At 39.2% G+C, this 27525-nt stretch overlaps 1 protein-coding gene across 2 annotated transcripts in view; it reads right to left on the bottom strand.

The window, feature by feature from the left end:
- LOC144076308 (uncharacterized) overlaps nucleotides 1–26396 on the bottom strand; it is a 38775-nt gene extending 12379 nt beyond the window's left edge. The window contains exons 1-2 of one of the 2 annotated variants that reach the window (XR_013300787.1): nucleotides 26224–26388; nucleotides 18695–18768 (exon numbers count right to left, since the gene is read on the bottom strand). Coding sequence is in view for 1 of the 2 variants with exons in the window: in XM_077604033.1 (XP_077460159.1) it covers nucleotides 18695–18768; nucleotides 26224–26338 (189 nt within the window). In the remaining variant the exon portion in view is untranslated. Of the gene's footprint in view, nucleotides 1–18694; nucleotides 18769–26223 lie in introns of both variants that reach the window. The other variant, XM_077604033.1, reaches the window with a different exon arrangement.
- Nucleotides 26397–27525: the final 1129 nt, after the last annotated feature.

The raw sequence follows: 27525 nt of genomic DNA, 5'->3' as shown, positions 1-27525 counted from the left end.
GCAATCAGTGGATTGTAGTCAGGTGCTTCTTGTTTCCGCAGAAACCAGAATGGTTAAACTGTCTTTGGTGGATCGGTTGGGAAAAAACCTGGAGCCACAGTGGCCCTTGAAGACCAGTTTTGCCATCGCTGGAATAGCCCAAAGTGTGTGTATGAGCAGCATACCTGTCAACCAAACCTTACAAACACCGTACGACTCGTAAGGTTTTTTGGGGGTTTGTAAGGGGAATCATAATCATTTATAAGGGCAGTTATCGGCAGAGGTTGACAGGTATGGAGCAGGTGCATATGTAAATGTATATAGTGCTGTTTGTAGGGCTATTCATGTGACCAGTGGCTTGTAACACACACCTGACACCTCAAGTGCACACGAGGCTTACATACACACGCATGTGTGCGTGCATGCACACTCACTAACCGGATAAGTCATTATCTGCTAAGTGTGTCACCTGGCTTGATGAACCCCATTGAGTTTTTATTCAGACTCTTTAGAAAAAAAGGAAAAACCTCAAGTTGCCTTATTGTGCTCTACTTTAGACTTTTTTTTCTTTCCCCCTCCCTTGCCCCGTCCCCTGCTGAGCCCATTAAAGTCTTACAAGTTTATCAGACCTTATGTAGTTTTAGCATAACCAGCCTTTGACGCGCATATTCTCCCTATCTGCAGCACTCACTGTGCACAAACCTCGCTAATACCATATCCGCCATTCACAGTGAATGGTCCCCGCTAACAATGCCAATTAGCAAGTGCACACAATGCACCTGTCAGAAGTACATGCAGTGCAGCCTCAAAAACCTGAGAAAATATCTCCACTCTTTTCTCTCTTCCTCTGCACCACCTTGAATATTTTGTGTTCGACATTTTATGTTTGTTTGGCTTTTGCTGGGAGAACTCTATCAGAAAGTTGAATACCTGTGCCTCTTTGTACGTGCGTGTTTTGTGTCAGATGAAGAAAAGAAAGGAGGGTTATGAGTTGCGTTACCGAACAAAATAGGAACATGGGTGACCTGAGAAAGATGAAATCCAATACATCAAGAGACATATAGCTTTAACCTTCCTAATTGAGAAGAGAATGGAAAGATTTTACCATCATCATTGAAAGGTGAATGAATTTTCCACCAAGAGCTGTCCACAATTCCCAAAGGCTACTGACAATCATTTTTACTATCGTCAATTCAACACAATTGCTAAATTCCTTTTTACAGGGTGCCAGGTGAATATTGCAGCTAAACGGCAAACCATTCAGTTAATGTAATGAGACAGAGTACTGTTTCATTGATTCAGTTTGTTTTCCAAAACAAAAAAGTGCTCGTTGAGTGTGAATGCGGGAGCTGTTGGCCGTGTGTGGATGTGGATGCAAGCGTGAGAGTCTTGAGTATTGTTTTCAGTCGGTAAGAATGCAGTCGTAAATGTGGCCTTCAGACGCGGTGCTTATATCTTGAAGGCCCTTTAGGTTTTCGTATTGTTTGCTAACGAGGCAACATGCTGCTCCATTGCAGAATACCGCACAGCAACACAGGCATGCATGATACAGATTATGTCATTATGTCCATTCAAATATGTCAAATGTTTCTTATGTGTATTGTATGGAATAGGGGATTACAAACTATACAAGACAGGCATCTCTAGCGAAGCGTGAGCTATTCCCTTGGTTGTTTTTTATTTTTTTAAGTGAATAGAAAAATCAATAATTCAGGTTGCCTTACATTTACTTTACATTTTGGAAAACGGGGTCTGATTACTCAGTCCAGAGATCATCAATTTACAGAAACATTATGTCAATATCATTAGCCATTTTTAAAGTATAATTTAGATTGGACCGTTTTAAGTTACAATATGCAGTTTGTATAACAATCACTCATAAGACTTAGGTATTAAGACTAATTAAATATGAATTATGCTTGTTTCTTCAAAGATTAATGTTGCCATTCCTTTTTTAAGTTTTCAAATCATTCCATTTGTTCCATGTCAAGGTCAGTAACTTTGTACCCAAACACAAATGACAGCAATTCCACATTGCCCATAAAATTGTTCTCTGTAAAGGTTCTTTCTTTTCCTACTTCATTAGTGCTATGTGTGTGTGCGCGCGCATGTGTGCGTGTGTGTGTGCGTGTGTTCCTGTGGTCTTTGTGTCCTGCCATCCCCATTGATTTGTTCTTATGACAGACAAAGCACTCTTAAAGGGGACAAAGATGGAGTGATGAATGACTGAAGGATGCTTGTTTTCTCCTCTCCTTTGATTAGATCACAGACAAGACACTGGGTCGGAGGTCTTGAAACCATAAAGATTAATGTCCAAAACCCACAAAAAAGTCACTTTACTCGGTTCAATAGGTTTCCACTTACCATTACTGATAAATTGTTAGCAACCTCCACATGAAATCCTATTTGCTCACACATGCGGTCAACTGCAGTGTATAGAACGCGCACATTTTCACACTCTAAAGAAACTTTTATGGTGCTATGCCATACTGTATATATTCCTATATATAATGTAGAGTTAGAGTGTATGTGTTGGGGTCAGACAACCAAATTCCAGCCGAACAACGTGCCGTCTGTGTAGACTACCACAAAAGACTTCTAGGGGAGGAAACGAATTCACATGGTTATTTTCAAAAACTTTTTTTTTTTTATGTTTTGCTGCAATCTTATGATTTTCAAATGTTCCGCTTCTGCCTTATTTGTATGTTGTTACTGTAAAAATTGAGCGTTGTGACTTGTGTATTGTAAAATGTAACACTGATGTACTTGTAGCCTTATTTAATAACACATCTAGGTAATTTAATTTCCTTGTGTATTAACATTTTATGCAAAGACGCAATAACGATTGATTATTATTTACTCTCTTAAATTTATGTTGTTCATCTTCTTCATGAAGAATATGTGAAGTCATCTAATGTTGCTCAAGTGGCCAAAATGTGAATGCAATCTGTTCTTACCCAATAGTTACTTTTTTCTTCAAAATGTTTGTTTACTCCATTTGCTTTCTGAAATAATTAAGGCTTTAAACTCTTCAACTTGATTCTCATTGGGTGGCTGTGCAAAATGGGTATATGTGCAAGTGTGTGTGTGCGCGTGCGTGTGCGTGTGTGCGCGTGCGTGTGCGTGTGTGCGCGCGCGTGTGTGTGTGGTCTTATGGTGGTAGCTGGCTTTGGAACGTAGAGGTCAAATGGAGGCTGACCTTTGTGCTGTCTAAAGCTTGGTGAGATGGGGGAGGGAAGGCATGAATGTTTTTAGATGCAAAACTTACACAAACCAACTTACGCCAAACTATACTACAATTTACTTTAAGTATAGCAATACTGCATGTACTTTATATGTCAAGTTTAGCAGGCACAATCAGCAGTGCACCTGCTTACTAGATCTGCCTCCACAAGCACAGAATTTGCATGCTCAATCAAGTCTTGGCTCATCTTTGCAAATCAGAGTCAAGAACACGCTTAAAATTATACAAAATTAAGTGATGCCTTTCCACGGTGTGAACTTGACAGCCCTGACCTTGGCCCTATCAAACACCTTAAAATGCAAGAGATACTCTGCCCTAAAAAAAATTGAATTCATTGATGTTTTCTGGGTATAGGAGGAAAAAAAATCGGCAGGCTTGAAAGGAGATGACCATCTCCATAATTTGAGTTTCTGTATATCTAACAGGCAGGTGTTCAAAGACTTTCATACGTTTATTCACACCTGACTGCCCACGCTTCCTTTTTATTTTACTTTCCTCTCCATCTTAAAGCCCCTCCCAGCTTTCACACTCTTGTCTTTCAGACTAAACAAATGTAACTTGGCTAGGAAACATTTTGGGATCAGTGCACTCCACACACTATTCTACTCCCAACCCAGCCCCACTCCCCTAATGCTGCTGACCTTTGCCCATACCACTGAGGTGCTTTGAGTGCAGCAGCAACTCTCTCATCATGACAGTGGGAGAGTCTTCTCTCAAGTAAAAGCCAGGTTTCAGGAGGATTCTGAAAAGTTATAGTGATGTGTGTTTTTAGTTGTCGAAAAGATTAGGGGTTGAAAAATGGTCAAAATGATAAGACAGTTTATGTAAACAAGGCTAGACGCTGGTGAGAAGCCTATTGGTTAATGTTTCAAAAGTTTTGGAAATGTTTACCATCATCTGTGATATACTGTAAAACTATAATTAATTGCAATTATATATTAAAGTAAGTATCCCTGCAATTGCACCTTTATGCTGTTAACAGAAGTCGGGCATACATTTTGATCTCAAGGTGAAGTAATTTTGGCGAATCATTGTCAGGTGTTTTCAAGTGAAAGGTGAAGTATACCCTGGAGTGGTCATCATTTACAATTTTTATGTTCTCCTCAGTAAACTGCATCTTAAAACACACAACAAGAGGTCTCGAGTCTACAACCAACCTACCCTCTTTTTTTATATAATGTATTTAGAATCATTGGGAATTTACCATACTATTCATTTGGACTTAAACACAAGTGTTCCTGTAATACGCTATTATTTGTTGACTTTTGAGGCAACCATTACCACATCTGAAACCTTGCATTGTTACACGGACTTTTGAAACAAGTATATATATTTGATTCTTCAACTGGAACATCCTATGCTAATTTGCTATTTTGACTCTAAAAAATGTCACTTGTCTAAGCATTGAGTCTCGTAGATGCCAATATATGGAGTTTCCTTATGAATCTATTTTATTGACACAAATACACACAAACAATATTTAATATTGGCACATGATTAAGGTCAACAAGGCCTACCACAGTGACGAAAAGGCCCACCACAGTGATGTATGTGACGGAGTAGCATACTGTTCCAAACAGAAGTGGATTCCACCACACGACGGCAAGAGACACACATAAAAAACATTTGAAGCACTGTGGTCATATTTCCCACGAGTAGGTCCAGCTTTACAACTCCATTAACTAAGTGTGTGCTGGTTTTAGCCTACTTCGGACCACATTTGTTCAGAAATAAATCAGAAAATGAGGAAAGTTAAGTCCAAAATGTGGGTCCCTAAGCACCCTTGGTATAATTCCTTGCACTGGAGCAAGGGAAGTGAGCTAAATATTAGTACAAGTACATCCTTTACGGTCTAGGCTGGCCCACCCTGAGAAGTAGCATTTGCCCGACTGACCCTCATCATTTAAGACCTCCTTCCTCTTCACCCATTCCTTCAATTTCAGCATATGTGTATGTTTTCTGTGTGTTCTGCATGTGTGTGTATGTGTGTTTAGGAGGGTCTCCAGTGAATCCCCCCAGCCGCACAGCCAGCCTCATTTGAGCGCTTTTCTAAACATCACCACCTTCCGAATAAAAGACAAAATGGAAAGAAAAACAGGACAGCAGCAGAAAAAGGAGGAAATGTTATTTAAAAGGTACCAGACCGCAGCATTTTCCACTGATATTATATACTCCCTGCCCAATCCAATATATATACAGGCTAGAGGCCAAGAATGTAAAAATAAAACCCATAGACCCAACATCTGGAGCAAACTGAACAAAACCTTCATTTAATCTGCCTGAATACAGCATTCTACCATTTGAACTCTGGCCTGTATCACAAATTGACTCACGCTCGCTGAAATTCTTTTACATCAATACACATTCTTCAAAAACCTACTATATAGGGCTTGATTCACTAAAGGATTGTACATGTAAAGACATGAGTAAAACTGATTTGGAAACTGCTCTTATAATCAACTGCAACCACACCAGTGACTGCCTAATGCACGAAAATGTCATACAGTTTTTATTTTTCATTGTGAGAGGCGTAAATGGATTAATTTAGCCCAGACAATGTGATTTATCGCATCTGAGAAAGCGTGTTGGCTCATTTTGTCTTGAATTTGTGTGTTTGAAAGATGTAAAGCAGGTGTCATTGTCATTGAAAGGCCAACGTTACTGAAATTGAAATTGGATTGACAGATTGTCTATGCTAATACAATTCTGGAGCACAGCCATTTTGCAACATTAGTATTCTTTTTTTCTTGAAGACACCAATTAAAATCCCTACCTTTAACATTTAATTGATAATCAAACCCTACACTTTCTTAGGAGAGATTATTTAAATGATAGTGCATGATAGTGTGCTATCAAGGTTTCTTGAATTTTGTGATTTGACACTTCTGTTTGCGTGGATGTGCCAGTTTCTTCTCTAATCCTGGTGCGAGTCTGCCCATATTTGGAAGTGCTGGCATAGCAGAAAACCTGGAAGAAAAGCTTTTGCCTCTGGTTCGTCTATGGATGTTAGTCCTCCGAAATCGCTAATCTAAGTATGGAAAAAAAGGTGAAGCCCTTTTGCACATGGTGTGTAGACAGCCAGTCATTATTAGTATAATATATATTTTTAAAGAGTTTAAGATTTCCTCTAATTTAGCGCAAGATTTGTTGTCGTGAGACTGAAAGCACGGTGATAGTCATCCATGTATTAATACATTGCTAGAATGAAACGTGAATAGCTTTTGTAAATCTTACTTTACTGTAAAAATACTATTTTGTGCAAACGTTCGCATTATATTATTATTGGCTACGGCAAATCAGTAATGAAATCAGTGGCCACACTTAAACTAGTTTCTTTCTCACACGCACACATACACACACACACACACAAATTCCAACCCATTAGTGGAAAGCAAAGTTGAACACCTTGCCGACTGCAAGGTGCGTGTCAATCGATGGAGGTTAAACCCATGGTTCAAATATAAACAGCTGGATAAGTCACAATCAATTGCTGCTCCCATAGCAACTGATCAATACTTCCATACCCTGACCTAGTTGTCGCAAAGAGAGAGGGAATGAGACATGGGCCGGATGCATTTTTTTCCCCCCTCGTGATAAGGCTGTTAATGAATAAATACAATCACGCACGCACACACAAAAACATCCCTCTGAGGTGATAACACATTAGTGGCGGTAACTCAATAGACAGTTGCTCTAAAGAACAAAATGCTTCCTATTGATTTCTTCTGACAGACCAATATAGATCTGAGCCCTAATGTACTTTATTAAACATCTATCTCACTTACACAACAAACAGATAAAATATGCACAATAACATAACCCTCCATATCCATGGCATCCATCAGCAAACATTTTGCTCATATTCTTGATTTCAGCCATTAAGAATAGGATTTATTTTGAATCATTTTATGTTACTTTTTTTTTTCTTCTCTGATTTGATGCCCCAGAACTTTTCAAACCTCAAGGCATACAATCTTGAGAATTCAAAACACTATAAGCTGTTATATAAATATATAAATAGAACAATGTTAATTGAGACATAAGGAATCAAGTATCATGGAGTTCAACTTCAGAACTATTTCCATTGTATCCCAAAGAAGAAATTGATTAGAATCTGTATGGGAAAAAAGTACTGCTAGTTTACTCTTTCAGGACCATGCTCATAGTGGAAAGATTCTTTTTGTGAGTGCACGTGTTGATGCTATGAGTGTTTTTGTCTCTACAGTAAGCCATCAAGGAGATGGACTCCATATGTAGTGTGTTTTCACAGCCCTGAAGGAAATCATGACCATAGCAAAAAAACCACCAACTATTCCACTAAGGTCTCATTTGTCTATGTCTTTGTGTGTGCACCTAGTGAGCAAAGGTGTGTGTATGTGAGAGAGTATGCTATTTGTATAAGCGTGTGTGTGCGCGCACATAATAAAAATATACTTCACTTCACGTTTGCATGCCAGTCTAAGGATGTGTGAGCTCGCGTGTGTGCTTACCAATGACGATCATGGGCATTGGTAGAGAGACACTCATGGATAATCGCTAAAATTAAAAGGCTCTCCACCCTTGTAAAACAAAAAAGGGCGTCAAAAGATGAAAATGTTCCCAAACCCATGCAAACAAAAAGAAAGGAGACGCATAGAACAGACTTTGGTTTTGACCATCAGACAGTTCCTTCTAGTGTCTCTTATCCATTCTGTGAGTTAGTTATCAAACGCAGACATCGTGGGATTGCATCCCCATCCTGTTCTCAGTCTTGTCTCAGTGAAAAGAATATGTGGCAGCCATTCCCACCTAGAAACAAAAATGAAGGGGAGATTGCCTGATTGTTTCTAATGCAGGCTCTAGCGGGGCTTTATCAAACTGATAAAGTTGGGGGCTTTGAGCTATCAGTGGTGGCAGGCCAACTAATGCAGCAAAGCCAATATAGAGCAAATCATTTACAGCAGATGTCTAGAACCCAGAGTCTATTAAACCAATACCAGAAAACATTTACATTTCTTTAACGATCAATCTGGACAGAGTTAAGGCTACGAGGTGATCATTTTACTGCGACAGTTTTTTTTTCTTATAAGACAAAATGAAACATTTTTTCAGAGGCATGTGGCAGCAGGAATGAGTTAAAAAGCACTGAAAAAACATATTTCAAACAGCCAATTGATTGTAGACACAAACATCGTGCAGTATTGATCCTTCTATGAGTTCCTTAGAAGTTACAAGGCCGGTGGAAAAAAGAGATGGTTGCAAGGTTCTGTTCATAAAGTTGACTGCAGGTATGTTCAATCTGACACTACTACTATTTTTATCAAATGCCATTTGAAAACAACAACAACAAAAGGGCTTGGTGCTTTTTAAAATCTACAAGATTTGTCTAAAACTATTCGGGTAAAGTTTGATTTGAAATTCCTTAGTAGAGTATATGTATCTAGGCATGCACCTACTATTTTAGAATTTATGGGAATTTACAGACAAAAATTTCTGATTTTCTGAGCAAAACCAAACAAATCTGAAGTAGATTGGGTTAGTAAAATTGTACTACTTTCGGAAAATACCAATGTCCAAATGAGGACAACAGGTGTAAGGTGGTGAGAGGGCCATAAAGAGAGATCAACAGGCATCAGTGATTACCTAAAGAGCCGTTGACTCTGGAGACAGAGGCTCTTTATGATAGGATCAATAACCATTCATGGCTGGCTGCTCTGGTACCAGAGGTTCTTCCTCTCACACACACAGATCGATAGAGGTGATCACCAGAGTTAACCCTTCACATTTTAATCTCATCTTTTGATTTAGGACACTTAAAGTTAAGGATTGCACGTGCAAAAATGAATGTAAACTTGATTACTAAGGCAAACATGTCAATGCCTTTCAACTCACCAAGTTCATTCTGGGTCGAGTATATACTAAAGCTAGTATGCATTTACCATGTTCAGTGTCATTCATCACACCTGAAAGTGATTTATAATGTTTCTTTCCTGTCAAAAATGCTGTTATTTTTTTTGACTGAAGTAATAATGAGGGTTCTGTATTCTGGGGAAAAGAATGACATAAATGTCATTCAAATTAAGGTGATTTTTGAGCTAATAGCACTCACCTTAAAAAAACAATACTACATTATTCGTAACATCAAACCTACTTTTTTAAAGGCATGGCACTTAACATGACTTGACACCGTTAACGACGCGTAAAAACTGAAAGGGTATCTGTTTGGGCAAATCAGACTCTTACTAATGGATAAAAAGCTATGGTTAAGATTCATATGCAGAGCCGTCAACCCCATTTCAGGAGTACCCTTGTCCCATTTCCGGAGTGAGTGGGATTCATGCAAAATTGATATAAAATGTAAAAAAAATAAGTGTAGGAGAATTTAGATCAAACTGTTATTATCATGTTTTTTCATTAAGTGAAACACTGTTTTTGCATGGAATGTATATTCGAAATTTGGTACTTTTCCAAAACGGTTGCTTCCAAAAAATTTAAGTGACAATTATTTTTGATTTCAGGAGTTAAGGAGTCCCGAAATTTGCGTTGTATTTTCGGGTAAACTCTGGAAATTCCGGAGTAGTTGGCAGCTCTGCATAAGTAATTAAACAAAAGAAAAAAATACATAATGGCTCAACCACGGCGAGAAAAAAAAATAAAAAACAACAATAACCAAACAAATAAACATATAAACACCAAACTTAACACCAAGTCACCCAACCCCTGAACACAAATTATAATAGTCTAGAATCATAAGAACTAGTGTCACAGAACACTTAAGGGCAATTAAGTAAGATTTTAGTCTGCTATTATGTATTTTGCTCCAGGATGACTCCATGTCTAAGGTCAAGCCTTCTCTCTCATTAGTTGCGACCCTCCGTAACCCCTTCTCATCATAGATGACAAGTGAGTCAAAGAAGACTACACTATTCTCGGTTTAGAGTACTTGCATTTAGACACAATGTACGAAAACAATTGTAAGAATGCTCGGGTAAATATGAGGTTGTGACATAACGTTATAGTAAAGTATTTCAATCCTGGTTACATTTAACCTTACTTCTAACCTTGTCTGGAATGAGCACAAAAGCATTGGCTAAAACGTAGTGAACTGTTAAGGTCGAATTAAATTCATTCGTTTTCTTTCTTTTGTAAGCATATAAATTCATTAGCTACTAATTGTGTTTTTGTTGCACGGTTCGAACATAACACTTCCAAAGTGCAGAGCAATGGCAGAACAAATCAGATTCGAGGCGAGCAATTGAACTCAAAGCTCAAGACTCAAGAATTTAAAGCAGTTCAGGACCATGGATCGTGGCCACTCGACTTATTTCAACTAATCTGAGCATATTAAATTACTAGCCTGCTGTATATTAGTTGCCCTGAAGTTTACCAAACTAGGCATTTTAAACTTCTAATCTAAAACTAGCGGGACGTGTTTGAATAAAAAAAAAAATGCAGTATGGTAGGCCTTCTCACCACTATTTTAAGGTTATATAATGCAAAAACAAGTACAGGATGATGCTTGATATGTCAATTTTCATAGTTTTTTTCCCCTAATGGCACAATATGGCAAGTCCCCTCAATCTTTCCTGTCCCACAGTGCTTCTCACATGGTTTTAATTAGTTTCAATTTTGAAAATGAGCACTCAATAGTTTCAATGGTAAGAGGAAGAGGAAAAAGAAGTAAGGCTGTGCAAAGCTCACTGAATGAAAATCTCATTGCTAGGAAGCATTTTAATTCGATCCAAAACAGACTTTGGCTTTAGCATCTCTGATATGTGAACGAGCACTATCCATATTACCAGGACCTCCCTGAGTTCTGCCCCTTGCAGAGGGAAATAAGTAGGAAGAAAACTGTTTACTTAGTGCTGCTCCACAAAGTTTCATTAAATGATGTACATTTTACACTATGATCTTATTTAGTCAAGGTGAAAAAGAAATGTTGGATTAAGCACCAGATATAATGTGATTAATAACATAACCGCTTGATCTTGGGTATAGCTAATGTCACATTTGTTCCAAAACATAATTTTCTATGTTCAAAAGTTTTTCCTTTATGCGTTCTCATAATTCAGAGGAATCCATGTTATGCTGTAAGGCAATAATATCTTGTGATTCAAGTTGTCACCTTCATTCAGATATTTTGCAATGCATATTAGATTTGTCTGCATAATAGTTCCTTTCGGCTCAATAATGACCATTTACATACTTAATCACATCCACTCGAATGGCACAAAAATGTAGCCGTTTCTGAGAAAATTATGATGTGTTTAGCTCTACTCTGTTCAGGCTATATTAGTGTAAATTCATGAGCCATCGTCAAACGAGTGTTAGCTCGATAACCTTGGCGACAGCTGGTAATTTAACCTATTATTAAGTAATATAAAATATCCAAATTAACCGCTTTGATGTTAAGTGGCTTTTGCAATTAATTGCACGCAATCCCTACCTGATACCGAATAATGACACTAATATACTGTAGCCATTTTTAAAACAGTGATATAATGTTAAAGTGTGATTGCTAGCAGACTTTTTGGACATGAAACATCCCTTGATAGTTGTCACACACAATTCCAAATAATTTTCAACAATAGACTATATGAATTTAAAGAGGTCAGGAAATCTCATGCATGCGCAAGGCTCGCTTTGACGATCATTCCTAATAGTGTCTGACCAAAGCAACAATGCAGAATATTTGCATTATTGTGGAGATTAATTAAACACCGATTCGGTAATATAATTAATTGAATAGCGAGAATCGAGTCAGTATAGCATTTTTGCTGTGCTAATTTTATAAATGGTACGTTTATTAAAATCCAGGAAAGTGTCCTAAAAATGGTGCCTGTGTCTAATGAGGTCAATAATCACAAACATTCTCAGCATTAAGAAGTAAAAAGTTGCTGGACATCCACTGTTTATTCTGACTGAGTCATGCATCCGTGACACCAAAATGGTGGTGGGTAGTCACTTTTAAAAGCATATATAGCTGGATATGTGTGCATAACAGTGAAAACTAATGTTATATTTGCATATGATATCATCTAGTATCTACATATGAATACTAAATAGAAGACTATGCACTGATCCCCCTGAAATGCAATATGCAACATTACAATACTCACAGGTCACATTGAATTGATTTTACAAGATCTCTACCCAAGAAAGTTCTGTGTTGTACACTGTATACATTAAGAGACAATTTAACATGTATTTTATGATAGACAGATAATGCCAGGGTAAAAAAATACGCAAAGGATTGACACCATCTCAATCACTCCTTCTGCTTTTTGGGTTTTTTTTCCTTAGGTGCTGTGGTTTATAAAAATTGAAATTAGAGGTAGAAAATGGTGCCACAGACAGACACTATTCAATCATGTCATAATGGCCAGTTTCAACAACATTACAAAGTAACTTATGTTTTAATTGCTGCTTAAGTCTGGTAGACATTTAAAGTATTTCCAGGGTAATGAACTTGAGTCTAGGGTGTGGATATTTCCATGACTAGAATGGGACATTAAACAGACAAGCTTATATGTGAGCGCCTCTGGTCACAAATGGTACGGGCAAAGGGGTCATTAAAGGTGTTTTGCAATTCAAAGTCATTCTGAATGTATATTCTGAAACTGCAGGGTGCCAAAGGAGCAAGGTTGGCATCAGAAAGGGAGGAGAAAAGACGCAGAGGGGAAAAGATAACGAACCATTAAACTTGGCACCGCTGTCCAAAATCCTGAGGAGAGAGCGATAGCGCATCTTTAAACACTGTCATTTGACTTTGAACAAAGTGACTTTTTAAGTGAAAGCAGCCATTTCCCCCTTTCCCCGTTCTTTTTCTCCCTTCTCTCCCGTCCACATTTTAATGCTCCCTGCTCTATCATGTAAATCCCCATTCAAATTAGTTGGGCATTAGAGCCCTCAGCAGTAATGTCAGAGAGACTGAATGAGATGGGGGACTTAAGCACCTAACGAACAATGAAATTCCCAAGCCTTGGGACAGGACAATTAAGAAGCAGGCTTAGCCAATGATGAAAATTTATTGCTATCTAATACATATTTCTATTTTCTGAACACTAACCAATTTGAATGTGATTAAGGGGGGTGGGGCGCTTCATTAAAGAGATGCTGGCTTTCAGAGGTCGCTTGGAGAGGAGCCTTTTGATGTTAAATTACAAATATGGAGGAGAAAGGCATCGCCGTTGTCTTTCAGGGTTCCAAGTATTGTTTTCGGCAGTTCCCCCCTAAATGGGTTAGTTAACCCCTCGCTGTCCAGAAGAGATGCTAATATGAGGAGCCTCCGGGAGGGAGAGGGGGTTGCAAGAATGGAGAAGGCTTTTTAGTGGGATTATGGACAAAATAAATGCCTTTGCACTTATTCCTTTCATCTGAATAAAAACATCCAGGCATTCATTGCTTTCTCCCGTTCCTTGTGCATCCAACTATCTTTTGGCCATGTGCTCAGCGGGTGTCTTTAACGCTGCTAGAGCCAACTGCACAGGAAGCTTTTCCAAAGAGGAAAGCAGCGAAGGAGTAAAACTAACAAGAAGATTGATTGCATACTGAAGCTTAATGCTTTTTTTTTAACCCGGCAAAATATGTTTTATTCAGTAACGTTAGATGAAAGTTTAATAATGGAGTGACTTATTTTTGATAGGGCTCATCTTGTGAAGTGTAAATGACATATTGGATCATTTGAGGCTCCTTTCTACCAAGTGGTTCATTTTCATTGAATATTTTTTTCATTTCATTTTAATTTGAAAAAAAGGTAAAATGTAAATAATTATACATAAAAATGCGAATCAATTTCACTGTGGGCTATGAAATTGCTACTCCACTACTAGGACTCTATACAAGCGAAATTTAGTTCAAAAAGGGTCTCGGTTGAAGCAACAAAAAAACGTATCTAGTCTTTATCGTCATTTAAATTCACCTGGAAACCGTATTCAGCTTTAAACAACGATTTAGTTACCTTCTAAAGCAATACAAATATAAGACAAATCACAACATGAAGCACAAACGTTTAAACGTATATAAAAAATGACGCCATTAAATATATAACACAATGAATGCTACTTGATTCCTTTTGTCTCTTCAGTATTTGATTTTTTTGACATATTTAAGCAAAACTCTAGCTCTAAATTATTTTGATTCATCACTGCAGCGGGTTCTGTGTAATTCCTTTCATTGAGTTGCTGTGAAATGTCACATTTGTTCTAATTGGTGTTTTTTTTTTAAACACAAATACATCATTATGTTTCTATTCCCTTAATTCTTGGTATTTTGTTCTCGATAAAATGTTTTCTAGTAGTGTGCCCGCACGACTTCTCAGAAGGTTTAAATTTGAATTAAAGGAACTTCTAATTTATCTCACCATCCTGCTTTAAAAAAGGTAAGATAATTCTGGTCCTAGATAAGGGGAAGCAAACTGTGCATACATATTTTCTCCTGAAACAAGCACCAGTGGCAGATTAATTTGTGTTAATAGATGCGTTCTCAGGCCTAGTTTGGAAAGGATAAAGGACATTTTCATTAACTTTCTTTATATTTAATGTTCAATTAGTTACGGGTATAACCGGACCATAATCAGATGGAAATATGGGGATGAATTAATGCCCCGACAGGAAGAAAGAACAACCGAGGGATTGGTTTATACCCAAAGCAAGATTTGTGCCGCTATGGTCGTGTGTGCACACGTCTTCACAAGAGTGTAAAACCCTCTGCTCAACATGCTAAATATGACAGCGCAAAGGTATTAAGTCTCATAAATATATTTATAGAGATTAGCTAATGTATTTACATGAATACACAAATATGTATGCTGTTGTGTCAAGAGCCGTGCCTGTGGGAGAAGTGGGAGGGAACGGAGGTTTACCACAGCGTAAAAGAGAAAATGAATGACTTGGAAAATAGAAAAATCAAACACTTTATAGAGCAGCTGAGGGGCGCTTTTATCATCCTGATAGGCAGTGTTTAGTGTTGTGTGCATGCCTGCGTGTTTCTCTGTGACTGATGCGCCGTGTTGTGTTGCATGTCACGCTGAATGATAGGATTACTCATTTTCCCCTTAGCGGAACACAAATCACTCTTTTATCCGCCATCATTGAATCTTTCCAGGGTTAAGTATTCATGCTCGCAGCTTCTCACTGCGCTAGGGTTGTGAGTAATTGCCTGCGTTACATGTTTGGCAGAATATTCCATCACACTTTTAGAGGCAAAGTGACAGCAAAAACCAAAGGTTTGCCGGAAAACTGTTGACGCGAAAACACACCTGAAACATGAAGAGTCTTAATTTGAGTGACATGTTGAATCCAACAGAGCGCTTTGACTGATAAATCTCTAAGGAAAGGGAAAGGCAACACGTGTATCTGTGGGTGAGTGGGATATGCTGCTCGATATGAGGTCACCGTCTGAGGATTCATGGAAATATTTGGGGTTTAAACAAATCTAATGACAATTGCATTTGCTAGATTTGAATTTGAGAGATTTCCTAAACCTTTTTAAACTTGTATTGTTTGTATTTAAGCAGTGGTTGGGAATTCAAATTCATACCACATCCAAAAACCCTCCTTTTCCCAGTCAGGGTAACATTATGCAGGGGTCTATTGGAGCTGACCTCAACCTAAAGGTGGATTACACCCTGAACTGGTCGCCAGTCAGTCACAGGGCACAGTTGGACACAAACAGCCATTCCCACTCAGTCACTCCATGACTGAGTGGTGGGAATTGATCTGTCTGAACCAATGGCTCCAGCACACTTTTTTCATTGAAAAAGGCACACCACCATCTGAAAATGATATATTTTCATTCCATCACAAAAGCCAACACTGATTGTAATGCATTTTAAAGGAAAAAATATATACCTACAGTTAAATTGTTTAAAAGAGAATTTTCATTTAACCACAAATTGAAACGTAAGGGGGTTGCGGATGATATTCCTCCACTTCTTGTCATCCTAATTTTGGGATTGGTTGCAAGCATGAAAATGTGTGCTTGATAGAAAAAGATGAAAGGGGCAAAAAAGAAAATAACATCCTCTTAAGATGGAGAGAAAACACTCTTTCTGATCTGTTTTAATCAAAATGAGCATGTCCAAAATCACTTTAGTGCTCTGTAGTGTGTAAACTGATCTAATATTGGAATATGTTATCAACTCACAAATAATCAACCAAATACACTCACACTTTGAATAGCATCAGTATTAGGCTATTGCTGTCCATGTAAACAAGGTCATTTTTGATTAGCGTCTCGTGCCTTTGCCATGATAACATAGTTTTAAAATTAAAAGTAAATAAATAAATAAACTCAGTCATTGTCTGTAAAAGTTGTTGATCATAGATCTAAAAAAAAATATCCAAGGCCCTCTTTTGCTTGTATTTGGCCTCGTCTTTTTTGGTGCACTCCATCCAAACGAATTACTCTCCTACTTTCAAACAATTTCATGCTCCAATTCTAAAGCCTACTTGGTTAAAAGATAACAGGGAAACATGGAGGAAATTCCAATCATTTGGCTAAGATCCCCTCTGACTCCATTAGCTGCCTGTATTAATTAAAAACAAACAGGATAAAATTGACCACAAATGGAATTTTGAATGAAACCATGTCACCAACCCAATAATGTTGTGTGAAAAAAAATATCATTTCAATTACAGTCTAAGCTGTCTAAAGCTGGGGTCCGATCTGGCCTTCTGCATTGAACGTGGGGGGCTTGGCCAGCTGTATCTTGCCGAGAGCTCCCAGGGACTTCAACACAGACGATTACTGAGGTAATTTGGCTGAAAGCCCACTTGAATTGGCCCGGACCCTCGATACTATCAGCTTCACAATTAACCAACAAAAACAGATAACCTCCCAATCTCGGCAAGGCGTCGCAGCTATAATAGCTCACCGGAGCTGCCCAACACACACACACGTACACACTTACGTAAACAGATACAGTAGCGATGCACACGTAAAACTAAATAGACTGCAGGGATTTCTCTCCAATTAACATGCATGCAAAGCAATTTAGAACCCAACAAGATGTTTTTGTCTGACTGCTCCAGGGTAATTTAGCACTTCTGTTTCCACACGAGCCTGCCATGGCAAGGAGGTGGAGGAGAAGGAGGAAGCAAAGCGGGGTTAGCAAAGTGGAATGGATTTCTTGATTAAAAGTGCCCCCTTACCCCTCCTTTCTCTCAGCATACAGCGGCATGAGACCGCGGCCACGCCACCACAGCAAACATGCGGCGAATCCATATGCCCTAATACAGAGGCAGCATCATTGTTAATTTCCTTTGTTAGCCGTCTGCTCCCCTGGCCGATTTAATTTGTGGTGGTGTTTTAGAGAGCGGTGGATCAGAATTGAATTAACAGACATTCGTCCACTCGCACATTCTCACATTGTGCGCTCGCCGTTGTGTGTCCATTTTCTGTTCTGTTCAATAATTGGACTTGGATTACTGTTGATGTGAATGCATGATCACACCGATGCCTGCATGCAACAGATGTGCACAGACGGTTAAAGGTGACTGATGCGGCTTTTATACAGATTTCGCGTTAATACCGAAATTACCTGTGAGCTGCATGCACTGGAAAATAAGAACTGTTTGCGAGCACAAGCAGCACTTTTCTCACAGCTTTTATCTTTGATTTGACATCTTGGTGAGAATTCCCCCGTGTCTGGCTGTGCATCATTCGCCTACACGCTAAAACATCAGACTGCTTGTGATCGTGTCAAACTCGCCTTTTTTCAATGTCAGGCAATTATTTGTTAACAAAGGAGCAGTAAATAGAAGGACACATACAAAACAAGGACTATGCAAGTCTCGAGTAAAAACCCAATAATAGAAAAGTGCACAAATATATCAGAGCTTCGCACCTTCAACAACTTTCTCCTCCTAACCCTTTTCACGTAATTAAACCTATACTCACTTTCAATTAGGCAGCCTTTCTCCCCATGCTCGCCTTTATGTAAAAATTAATTAGTCAATTAGCCAATTAACATGTGAACGGGCCTTTGTGTTAACGAGGCTTTTACAAGATACAGCAACCTTAACGTAATGGCCGACAGGCAACAGACGCCATGGGACTAGTTTACACCAAACAGACTTGACGCAACCAGGCCTCAGGCACGCAAACAAATGCACACATATAGGTCACCGTCAGAGATGGAGAAATTAAAACTACATGCCCACCCCAAAGCACAATGATTGGCACATAGCTTTTTCCTGTGTTTGTTCTCAGAATGTGACACAAGAACACTTGCATAAAATAGCATTATGCGTTGTTGGCAAACACACTTGGTTGTATGGCAAGAAGTCACAAACATAATAGCAGGCAGTGAATATGCGATGAAGAGTTACCAGGAGTAACCCAAGATAAAAACTCACCTTACAATTATTTTGTTTCAAGAAAATATAGGTCAATTTAATCTGCGGAACGCAAAGTTGTGTTGAAACTGGATTTATGGAACTGTTTTTGTTTTTTAAACAAATAATTAATCATTAAAGCAGCATCACCTACCTGTCCGGCGTCCTGTGCGAAAGTCATAGAATCTTTGAGGTCACTTCTGGGCCACTTCTCTGCGAGACGTCTCCCTGATTAAAGAAAAAATATTTTTTAGCCTCCTGAGTCGCAGTTTCACCAATGAGACAAACCCTACAGTATAACTCCTTTACAAAGCACAATGCACATTCATAATGGTAAACATTTCATTGACCTCCGCTAGGATAAGCTGTACAGAAGATGAATGGTACAATTCTCACGAGAAGGCTAGCCAAGCAAAGTGCATTTGAATGTCAATAATGTCAGTAAATTCTGTGCTATTCACATTCTCATGCAGCAACAAGGCTACCGGTTTAAAGGGTGCAGATATTTGAGCCAGCCTAGGCCCCAAATACCCAAGCTACATCCCGTGACGACGCACCACAGCTGGACTTGCTTGCTTATTTTAGACCAGGTGGCTGATTAGACGTCTCTCATTCGATGAATTATGAATGCAGTGACCGGCTTGCTGAGTAGGCCTAACGCAATCCCGCTGAGGCTCACAGCTGAAGACTTTTCAAAGCAGGCCTTCCTCTTTTAGGCCAACACAAATCACAGCAGTTTATCTTTACTGTACACTGTACACTTATGATAACACCCCCTCCACAAGCCACTTCTTTCTTGAACTTTCTGACACAACGAGGCAGAACCATGTACAGAGTCCAGTAGTGTCAGCGTGTGTCTGGTGTGTGTCTGTGTATAAATACAACCCCAGAGACAGCAGTAATGGCTCCCGCTTCAAATAAACAAAGAGCAGAGAAGCCTCCCATCCCTGCCTCTCTATGACCTAAATCAAGACTGGACGACACCCCACTTCCTCAAAGTTGGACGTTCTCAAGGAGACGGGTGCTCCACGAGCAGACCTGTGGGTGAGAAAGTGTGCATGTGTGTATGTGTGAAGAAGTGAGAGGGCGAGCAAGAAGGAAAGGCAGCGCTGGGGTTGATATATACCACATGTTGCGAGCGAGCAACCCAGACACAACAACTCCTCTGCATAAGGAGGGGTGGTGTATTTTTTTTTTAAATAACAGATGGAAGCAGAAAAAAAGTTCTGCTGGTGTGGGGGGAGTTATTTAAGATATGATCTGATGATAGGCAAGGGGTTGTCCTATTAGTATTACTTATACCATATGGTTAAACATTTTAGCTAAAGACCCCCGTTAATTGACATATTAAACTGTGTGCCTTTTTGACTACTAAAATAACCTGCAGCATTTAATGGGACTTTAAGGGCTCTGCAATTGACGCAGAGCATTTTGGGTAAGTTTGGGAAACCCCACTTGAAGTTAAAAATCAACATTGGTGAGGTTTTTTTTTACAGCATTGAACTTGGAGGTGGAGAAAGAAATGGAAAGGTCATTGAAGGTTTATGTGAAGAAGAAAAAATCCAGTGATCAGAAAAACAGCCCCCCAAAAAAGACTGTCATTTTAAGCTCAACACACAAACGCATATTTTAATGCCGGTAGTGGAGATTCCTCTTTCAGTAAAGTGTACCGGCCTCCTCGAGATCGTTTATTTTTGCGTCCCGTCAATCTAAACAATCCCTTAAAAGGGATCGCAGATGTTTATAGGGCTTCACAGAACAAATGCTGCCTTCCTGACCTGCAGATGCACATTCAGACATACAAAGACACACGCACAAACAAAGAATGGAGGAGACACAGACACACGTACGCTCCCCCCAGCGGAAGAAATGGTGGCAATCGCTTGTAGGTCAAGTCATTTCACAAGTGCAAATTTTGGTCGAAACCTTTAACCTTCACCTAATTACGGAGACTACGATATTTTTGCAGTGGAAATGAAATAAATGGAAAGAAGGCTTCTGTGTGTGCTTGTTTTGTTTATTGTTCCTTCTTTTTTTAGTAAAAAAAATGGTTGCTTGTTAAAAAGACTGCCCACTCTGCCTAAGCCCTAAAGCCTCTTAGAGAAGCAGTGTTTTAGAGTAAACACAGTGCTTTTCCCCTTACATGGCCATGCGCTGCCAGACTGTGTGTTTTGAGGATGGTTGATTATGGTTATTATTAAGCAGCTCCAAGTGTGTGTGGAGTGAACTTGTGTTCTAGAAAAAAAATGTTGTTTAAACAGTGCCAGGTGTTTTGTCATTGACACTGCACCATACACACAGCTGTAGATGCTCGATGTCTGTACGGACTGGGTTTAGTCATACCAAAAAGTCAATTTGGTAGAAGAAGAAGAAAGTCGTTCAAGTTTAAAGCTGTGAAGATGCTGTTGCCTTTGTTTGACTCAATCTGCGCCAGTGGTCATATAATTTGAAAAACTGTGGACTTGGGGAAAAAAAAAACCTTGATCCAACACTTTCCTGTCACTTCATTACTTCTATCTGTGGCCATATATGGCAAATAAATTAAGCTGGAGTGTTTTTATAGCCTTAAGAAAGTGCAGTCCCCTATCAGAGGATAATGTGCCTTTATGATAGTGACTATTATAAATTTGGGAAGTCAGTCAGGGATGAGGGGGTGTTGAGGGGGCCAGTGGGTCCCCTAAGTCTTGGTAATGAAGCTCAATCCATCACTCCTTCACGCACACATATGCACGCACTCAAAATGGCTCTAAGGGCACCGAGCATTGAGATTATGACCGCCTGACCATGAAAAATTAACAGGTTTATCTCTTTCCCCCCCTCTCTCTCTTTATGGTTGTTACACCCCCAGCCCCCACTCCAACTGTCCATTCCATTCGTCTCCAACTCCGGCCCTGCGATACTTTTCCAATTTTTCTTCAGTGTCTTCCAGAAGCCCAGGGGAGGACCGAGGGAGAATGAAGCTGTGATTAAGTTGATACATTCGAGATAATAAAATCAAAATGGGTATCACTCTCAGCTCCGTGGCCCTCCGCCCCACCTTGCGCACACCCCTTTTCCTCACTGCTCTGGGCAGTGTGGACACTGATAGAGGAAGCAGAAGAGAACAATTAATGAGAAGGACTTGTCCAGATACGGGACGTGTTCCTTGGCTTCCTTTAGCCTGATATCTTGCATTCCTGTTTCACTTGGCAGTATCACGCATGCAAGTAACAAAAGGAAATACTCTGAAGTTGTGCTATCAGCAAAAGCTTCTGTCTGTCTGGTTGATTCCCTACTAAAAGAAAACAATAAAAAAAATTACAATTTCATTATGAGAAGGCTTTAAAACCAGCCTGTTTGTACAATTTCTGTTCTCTCGTGAGTTATCACTGAACTAATAGAACGAGTCATGTGTAGGGAAAAAAATACTAAATGTATACATAATGTTCAAACTTGTAATAGTTTGTCTAAAAATTAACATGCACATTGCTATGCATCCCCACATAGCATTTGAGGTTTGTCTTAGTGCACTATATGTTGTCCAAAGGAGAAATAACCATCACGTAAAAGCATACCTGTCAACCTCTGCCGATAACTGCCCTTATAAATGATTATGATTCCCCTTACAAACCCCCAAAAAACCTTACAAACACCGTACGACTCGTACGGTGTTTGTAAGGTTTTTGGGGGGTTTGTAAGGGGAATCATAATCATTTATAAGGGCAGTTATCGGCAGAGGTTGACAGGTATGTAAAAGGTTAGTTTGTCAATAAGAGATCAGATATCATCGTCATCAAAGATCAACGGCACGATAAAATAGTCCAAAAAACATGATTCTCTCACTCTCTCTCTCAATCGAGGAAAAAAATAACTAAAAAGAAGGAGCTCAATCTTCATTTTCCATGCTGCTTATCCTCATAAGGGTTGTGGGGGTACTGGAGCCTACACCCTGAATTGGTTGCCAGTCAATTGCAACAATCATTAACGCACACAGAGTTAGAGGATAATTTGGCATGTTCAATCAGCCAACCACACATCTTTTAAGGATCTGGGAGGAAGCCAGAGTACCTGGAGAAAACCCACGCAGGCAGAGGGAGAACATGCAAATTCCACAAAAGAAACCTGGGGACTGGGAATGAACCCTTGATCTCAGAACAGTTCTATTTTAAAATACTGTGAATTACAATAAAGGATAAGAAAAAATGTTGGTGTAACTTTTTGGGATACCAGATACAGAGCAGAAGCCTGTGATAATTGTCCTATTTTTTATTTATTTTTATTATTGCAAGCTGACGGTCTCTCAAGTCACCACTCACAGTTTAAGATATTCCTATTCATGGACATGTTGTGCATTACAGCTGATTAACTAATTGTGCATATTTATGGCACATTAAGAGTTAACCAGTAAAGAACATGCACAGCCTTCTGTCTATGTAGTTCATTTGATTTTCAATGGTGAGAACCAACCTCTTTTAAAGCAAGGGAGTCATGGGACATGAATGATCACCATCAAAAATTGCTTTTCCAATTAAAAACATCATACTAATGCGTCATAGACTTTCAAAGAAAACAATCTCAATAAGTCCAGGAAAGTCACAAAACTGTTGTGCAAGAGAATCATTGTTGTTTGTTTCAATGAAAGAGTCTCAGATGCTTTTAGCACTGGCAAATCAGAGGTCTCTTTCAGAGCGGACTAAAAATTGTATTTGACAGTTCTCAACTTGGAATTTTTTGATTGAACTCCTTGGCAAAAAGAACCAACCTTGACACTGTCCACACAAGCACGCGAACACAGACACACACACACACACACACACACACACACACACAAGCGCCTCAGGTAAAAACAGAGCAAGGGAGACGGACAGGCGAGTGCTCTTCTGCCAACGGGACACTTTTGTTCCTCCAGAACGTAAACATTACTGATTTATTTCAATAGCGCTCTTCAAACAGTACCGCCGCTCTTCCTGTCCCTTCTCCTCTCCTGCGCAATGTTGCTTTCTCGCAACTCCATACCCTCTCGCTTTTTGTAAACTTGTGCTGTATGACTTAAAACTCGCAAACAGCGGTGGTAGTGAGCACCCGTCTTCCATGCTCTGACTCCCATCAGTGCCGTTCCCGCGCAAAATGAGCACTCCAAAGCCGCTAACCGGTCGTTGCACAAGATGGGGAGATGCGCTCCTATGACAACGTAAAGCCTCCATAGGAAGCTTCTGTCAAGTTCCCTCAACCTCCATCCCACTCCTGTTTTTTTTTTTCTTCATTTCTCTCAGGATACAAGTTTGATGGCTTGCACTGATTCCAGCATCCGTCAGATTGACAGTTGACATTCTCCCTTCTTTAAAAACATGTCCTACTCCTTTATTTCTCTCCCTTTGCTCAGATTGCCAGGCTATTGTCAGAGGTGTAGCACTGGCTAGGGGGGGGGGCATGGGGCGAGATAGCAGCTTCCAGTCTTCTGATGTTCTGATATCAGAGGCAGTGGTGAGTGTTAAAGAGGTAGAGCAAAAGGGAACATAGACCCAGTGTGAAGGGAATAAAAGATTTTTTAAAAATGTTGGGAACAGACATAAAACAGGTGACACTCGCTTACATTTCCTTATAGATCTTTTGCCTCTGACATGGATGTGCTTCAAAATGCTACCTTACTTCCCCTACTGCTTGCTTCTGTGTACATTATTGACGTCGTCATTGACATCTCCCCCAAGGAAAGGTTTCCACGCTGCTTGTAATTGAGTTTGTCCATGTGGAAAAACAATACAAGGCAGAAAAATACTTAATGCCTGGTATTTTGTATACATGTCACATCGCATGAGTGTAAGTTTAAATTGGGGCCGTTAGTGCATTGTGTAGAAAAGAATGAAAGAAACAGAATGTACAAGACCTGCCAAAAGCGAAGAGGGAAATGCACATTTCATTGTATTTCAACATTGTGTAAATTAAACCTTCTTGGACAAGCAAGCTCGTCAGTACTAAATGATAAAATATACATACTGTACATAATTTTGCCTATCCAAAATGAACACATACCTGTCGTGATGCAACATGAGTTGTTTCAACACTTTTTCATTAGAGAAAGAAGTTCATTTTTGTTCCAGGATGTAAACATCCTCATCATATTTTTTGTTTATTGTCAATTTCAGGGTTAGTTGTAATTGTCATGTGAAATATAAGAGCCATTTAAATAAAGATAAAGTTGAATTTTTGACTCAGAACAAGACAGTCTCCTGTAGGTATTGCTGCAATGAATAAAGGTCTGGTGTAAAAGTCAATTTGCTTGTCTTTGTTTAATTTAATTTGCGTATGAAATTGTGTATTGCTCTTTTGATTAAAACTTACTCTTACAATTACGGTCTCATGGTTGTCAAACTTTTCCTCTTCCTGACCTTCTCCGTTGGAATAACAAAAACACATCAATTGTAATTTTGGAATTAAGCATACAGGTAAATGCTTACTCACCTTGCATGAATTTGGATGTTCCACATTTTAAAAGATGTAATAGTTGATTCACATGAGTAAACTTTAATTATCTAAAAATTATGAAAAAGTTATGCAAAAAACAATTTCACTAATAATAATATATTGTTTTGTCTTTTTTAAAATAATCTATATCATTAAATTGTTTCAATCAATGGTATGAATACTTCCATCATATATACAAGTTGTTCAAGTTTTGACACAGCCTTTGATTTCTTTTAAATATAAAAAAGGGGACAGAATGGATGTGATAATGATAGCTGTTTTATTCTGACTGACAAAGATGCATTTTCCATTTCTGCCTGATCTCCACCCCTATGCTCCTTGTCCGCCTGGTCCATGCATATAAGCCAATTTCATAATAAAGAATGCGGCCATACATATTCATGATAGAAATCTACTAATTAGTAAACCCCACATGAATGCACACACACACCTATGTGTGCACAGACACACGCACACACACACGTATGCTTCATGCATATGGATGTCCTTAGCAAACAAAGGCAGTGGCAGTGAGGGGCATTTGCTATTAACACACACGGCCACGTGTGATGGCACAGATAGCTGCCCTTCCACTCTCAGCCACACACACAAATGAACACACGTGCACACTGGGATATATAGTGCAGTGGCAAGTTTGAGAGGGGAGGGGTTTCCCCAGCTCATCAATGGAGAACCTATAATTTCCTCCAGGGTTGAAGGGGGAAAAACAGCATTACAGAGAGAGATCGCTACTTGCTCATACACAAACACACATTGACAGCCCTGCATCACTATTGCATCACATTTAACAAAAGATCTTGAGGCATATTTAAGAATATAAACCCTGGCGGGATGCTGCCTCCTCAACTCCCATGTCTCTGCAAAGACTCATCCACAATCACGCACTGCTTCTTCAATGTTTCTAGCACGCCGCACAAAAACACAAGAACGCCTTGGAGAGTTAGAACAATCAATGCAAAATGGTTGCATCATGTGAAGGGCGCTTGTTGCTTTGAACCTAAAGGTTTGGTGGGTTTAACTTTTGTGGAACTCGGGTTTTACGGCGTCTGACAATCTGAGCCTATCCCAGGAGAAGTTGTATATCAGCATTGCTGATTTAGATTACACACACAGACAAGGAAGGAAGGCAGGCGAGGAATAAGTGATATGTGACAAGAGACAAACTCCTACAAGAGTTACAGGGATATTTTGCAACCATTCTCATGAAAAATACTGACTTACTGCGTATTTCTGCAGATTCCTTTGGTATATTTAAGGAGGGCAAGGGATAGAGTATACTGCATGAAAGTCCAGTCACTACTGAACAAAGACTGTGCCTCGTTGAGTGGAGCACCATTGCGTTCAGCTGTGCCTCGTCAATGCAGCTGGTTAAAGGAAGAGGTCAGCCTATCAAAAATTCAGAAGGATAAGAAACTACAGAGATTTTGTTCCATTTTCCTGATGAAAAATGTGGTGCTTTGTTAAAAAAAGCACTTATCTTGGCTGCAAAATAATTAAATTTTGGTCTATGACAATACAAATTGTGCAGTAGTAGTTAGTAGTTAGAGTGGTGGCCTGGTGGCCAAGTGGTGTGTGCGTCAGGGTATCCCCCACCCGGTGCCCATAGTTAGCTGGGGTAGGTTCCAGCACCCCCTGCTACCTTAGTGAGGATAAGCAGAATGAATGAAAGTCGTTAGTGGGGCACAAGATCAAAAGGATTAAGATGATGAACACTTGAGGTTAATTACTTCATTTTGTGAAGAAATTAACAAATGAAAGGTTGTGCATGCCTATAATATGTTTAATATAATAAATAATCCATTGTGGTCTTTTTGTGCAAAAGCTTTGGATTCTGTAAATGTAAAAAAAAAAGTGATTACAATGGACTGAGATGTCTGCATGTATAGTAGGTTTGATGGAGTCTTCTTTGTTGGGATCTTTATAACCTGGTGCGAGTTTCTAAGGGAAATTGGAAAAACTCAACCATATACAGTAAGCGCCAACAAGAAGGCAGTCTGCTTAAATATTTGACTAAAATGACTCAACACATACTGTGACATGGATTGTTCATGGTTGAATGAAGTCCTGCTGTTTTGCCTTGGACTTGTTCAGCTGGCAACCTTTTATGCCTATTTAGAAAATCTGTTAAAAGAATTTACTTCAATAGCATGTGATGCAAAGTACATCATCTCTTTTCTTCTGCCCCCGTGGGTTGTGAAGGACGAATTGTTAGCTTCAAAAGATTTCATACCTTACATTGTAACAAGAATGAGTGTTTCATTTAACACTAGGACAGTCAACGGTTAAGTCTTATGTAAACATTTAGCAAATTACCTCCTTTGGACTATTTTGAAAAAGAAACTGAGCCAGCGTGTTCCATTTACAGTAGATGTACGATTTATGATATCGATTTGTATTTATATTTATCAAGCCATGACTGCAATTATAAAACATTCAAATCAGTGTGCAGTAATTTAGCAGTAAATGTTGGTATGTTTTCAAAAAATATGGTTTCTGTACAGTAACAGCATCAGTTGATACCTG

This window comes from Stigmatopora argus, chromosome 6 (assembly GCF_051989625.1).
Source record: "Stigmatopora argus isolate UIUO_Sarg chromosome 6, RoL_Sarg_1.0, whole genome shotgun sequence".
Taxonomy (NCBI): Eukaryota; Metazoa; Chordata; class Actinopteri; order Syngnathiformes; family Syngnathidae; genus Stigmatopora; species Stigmatopora argus.
This window is presented reverse-complemented; position numbering and strand designations above follow the sequence as displayed.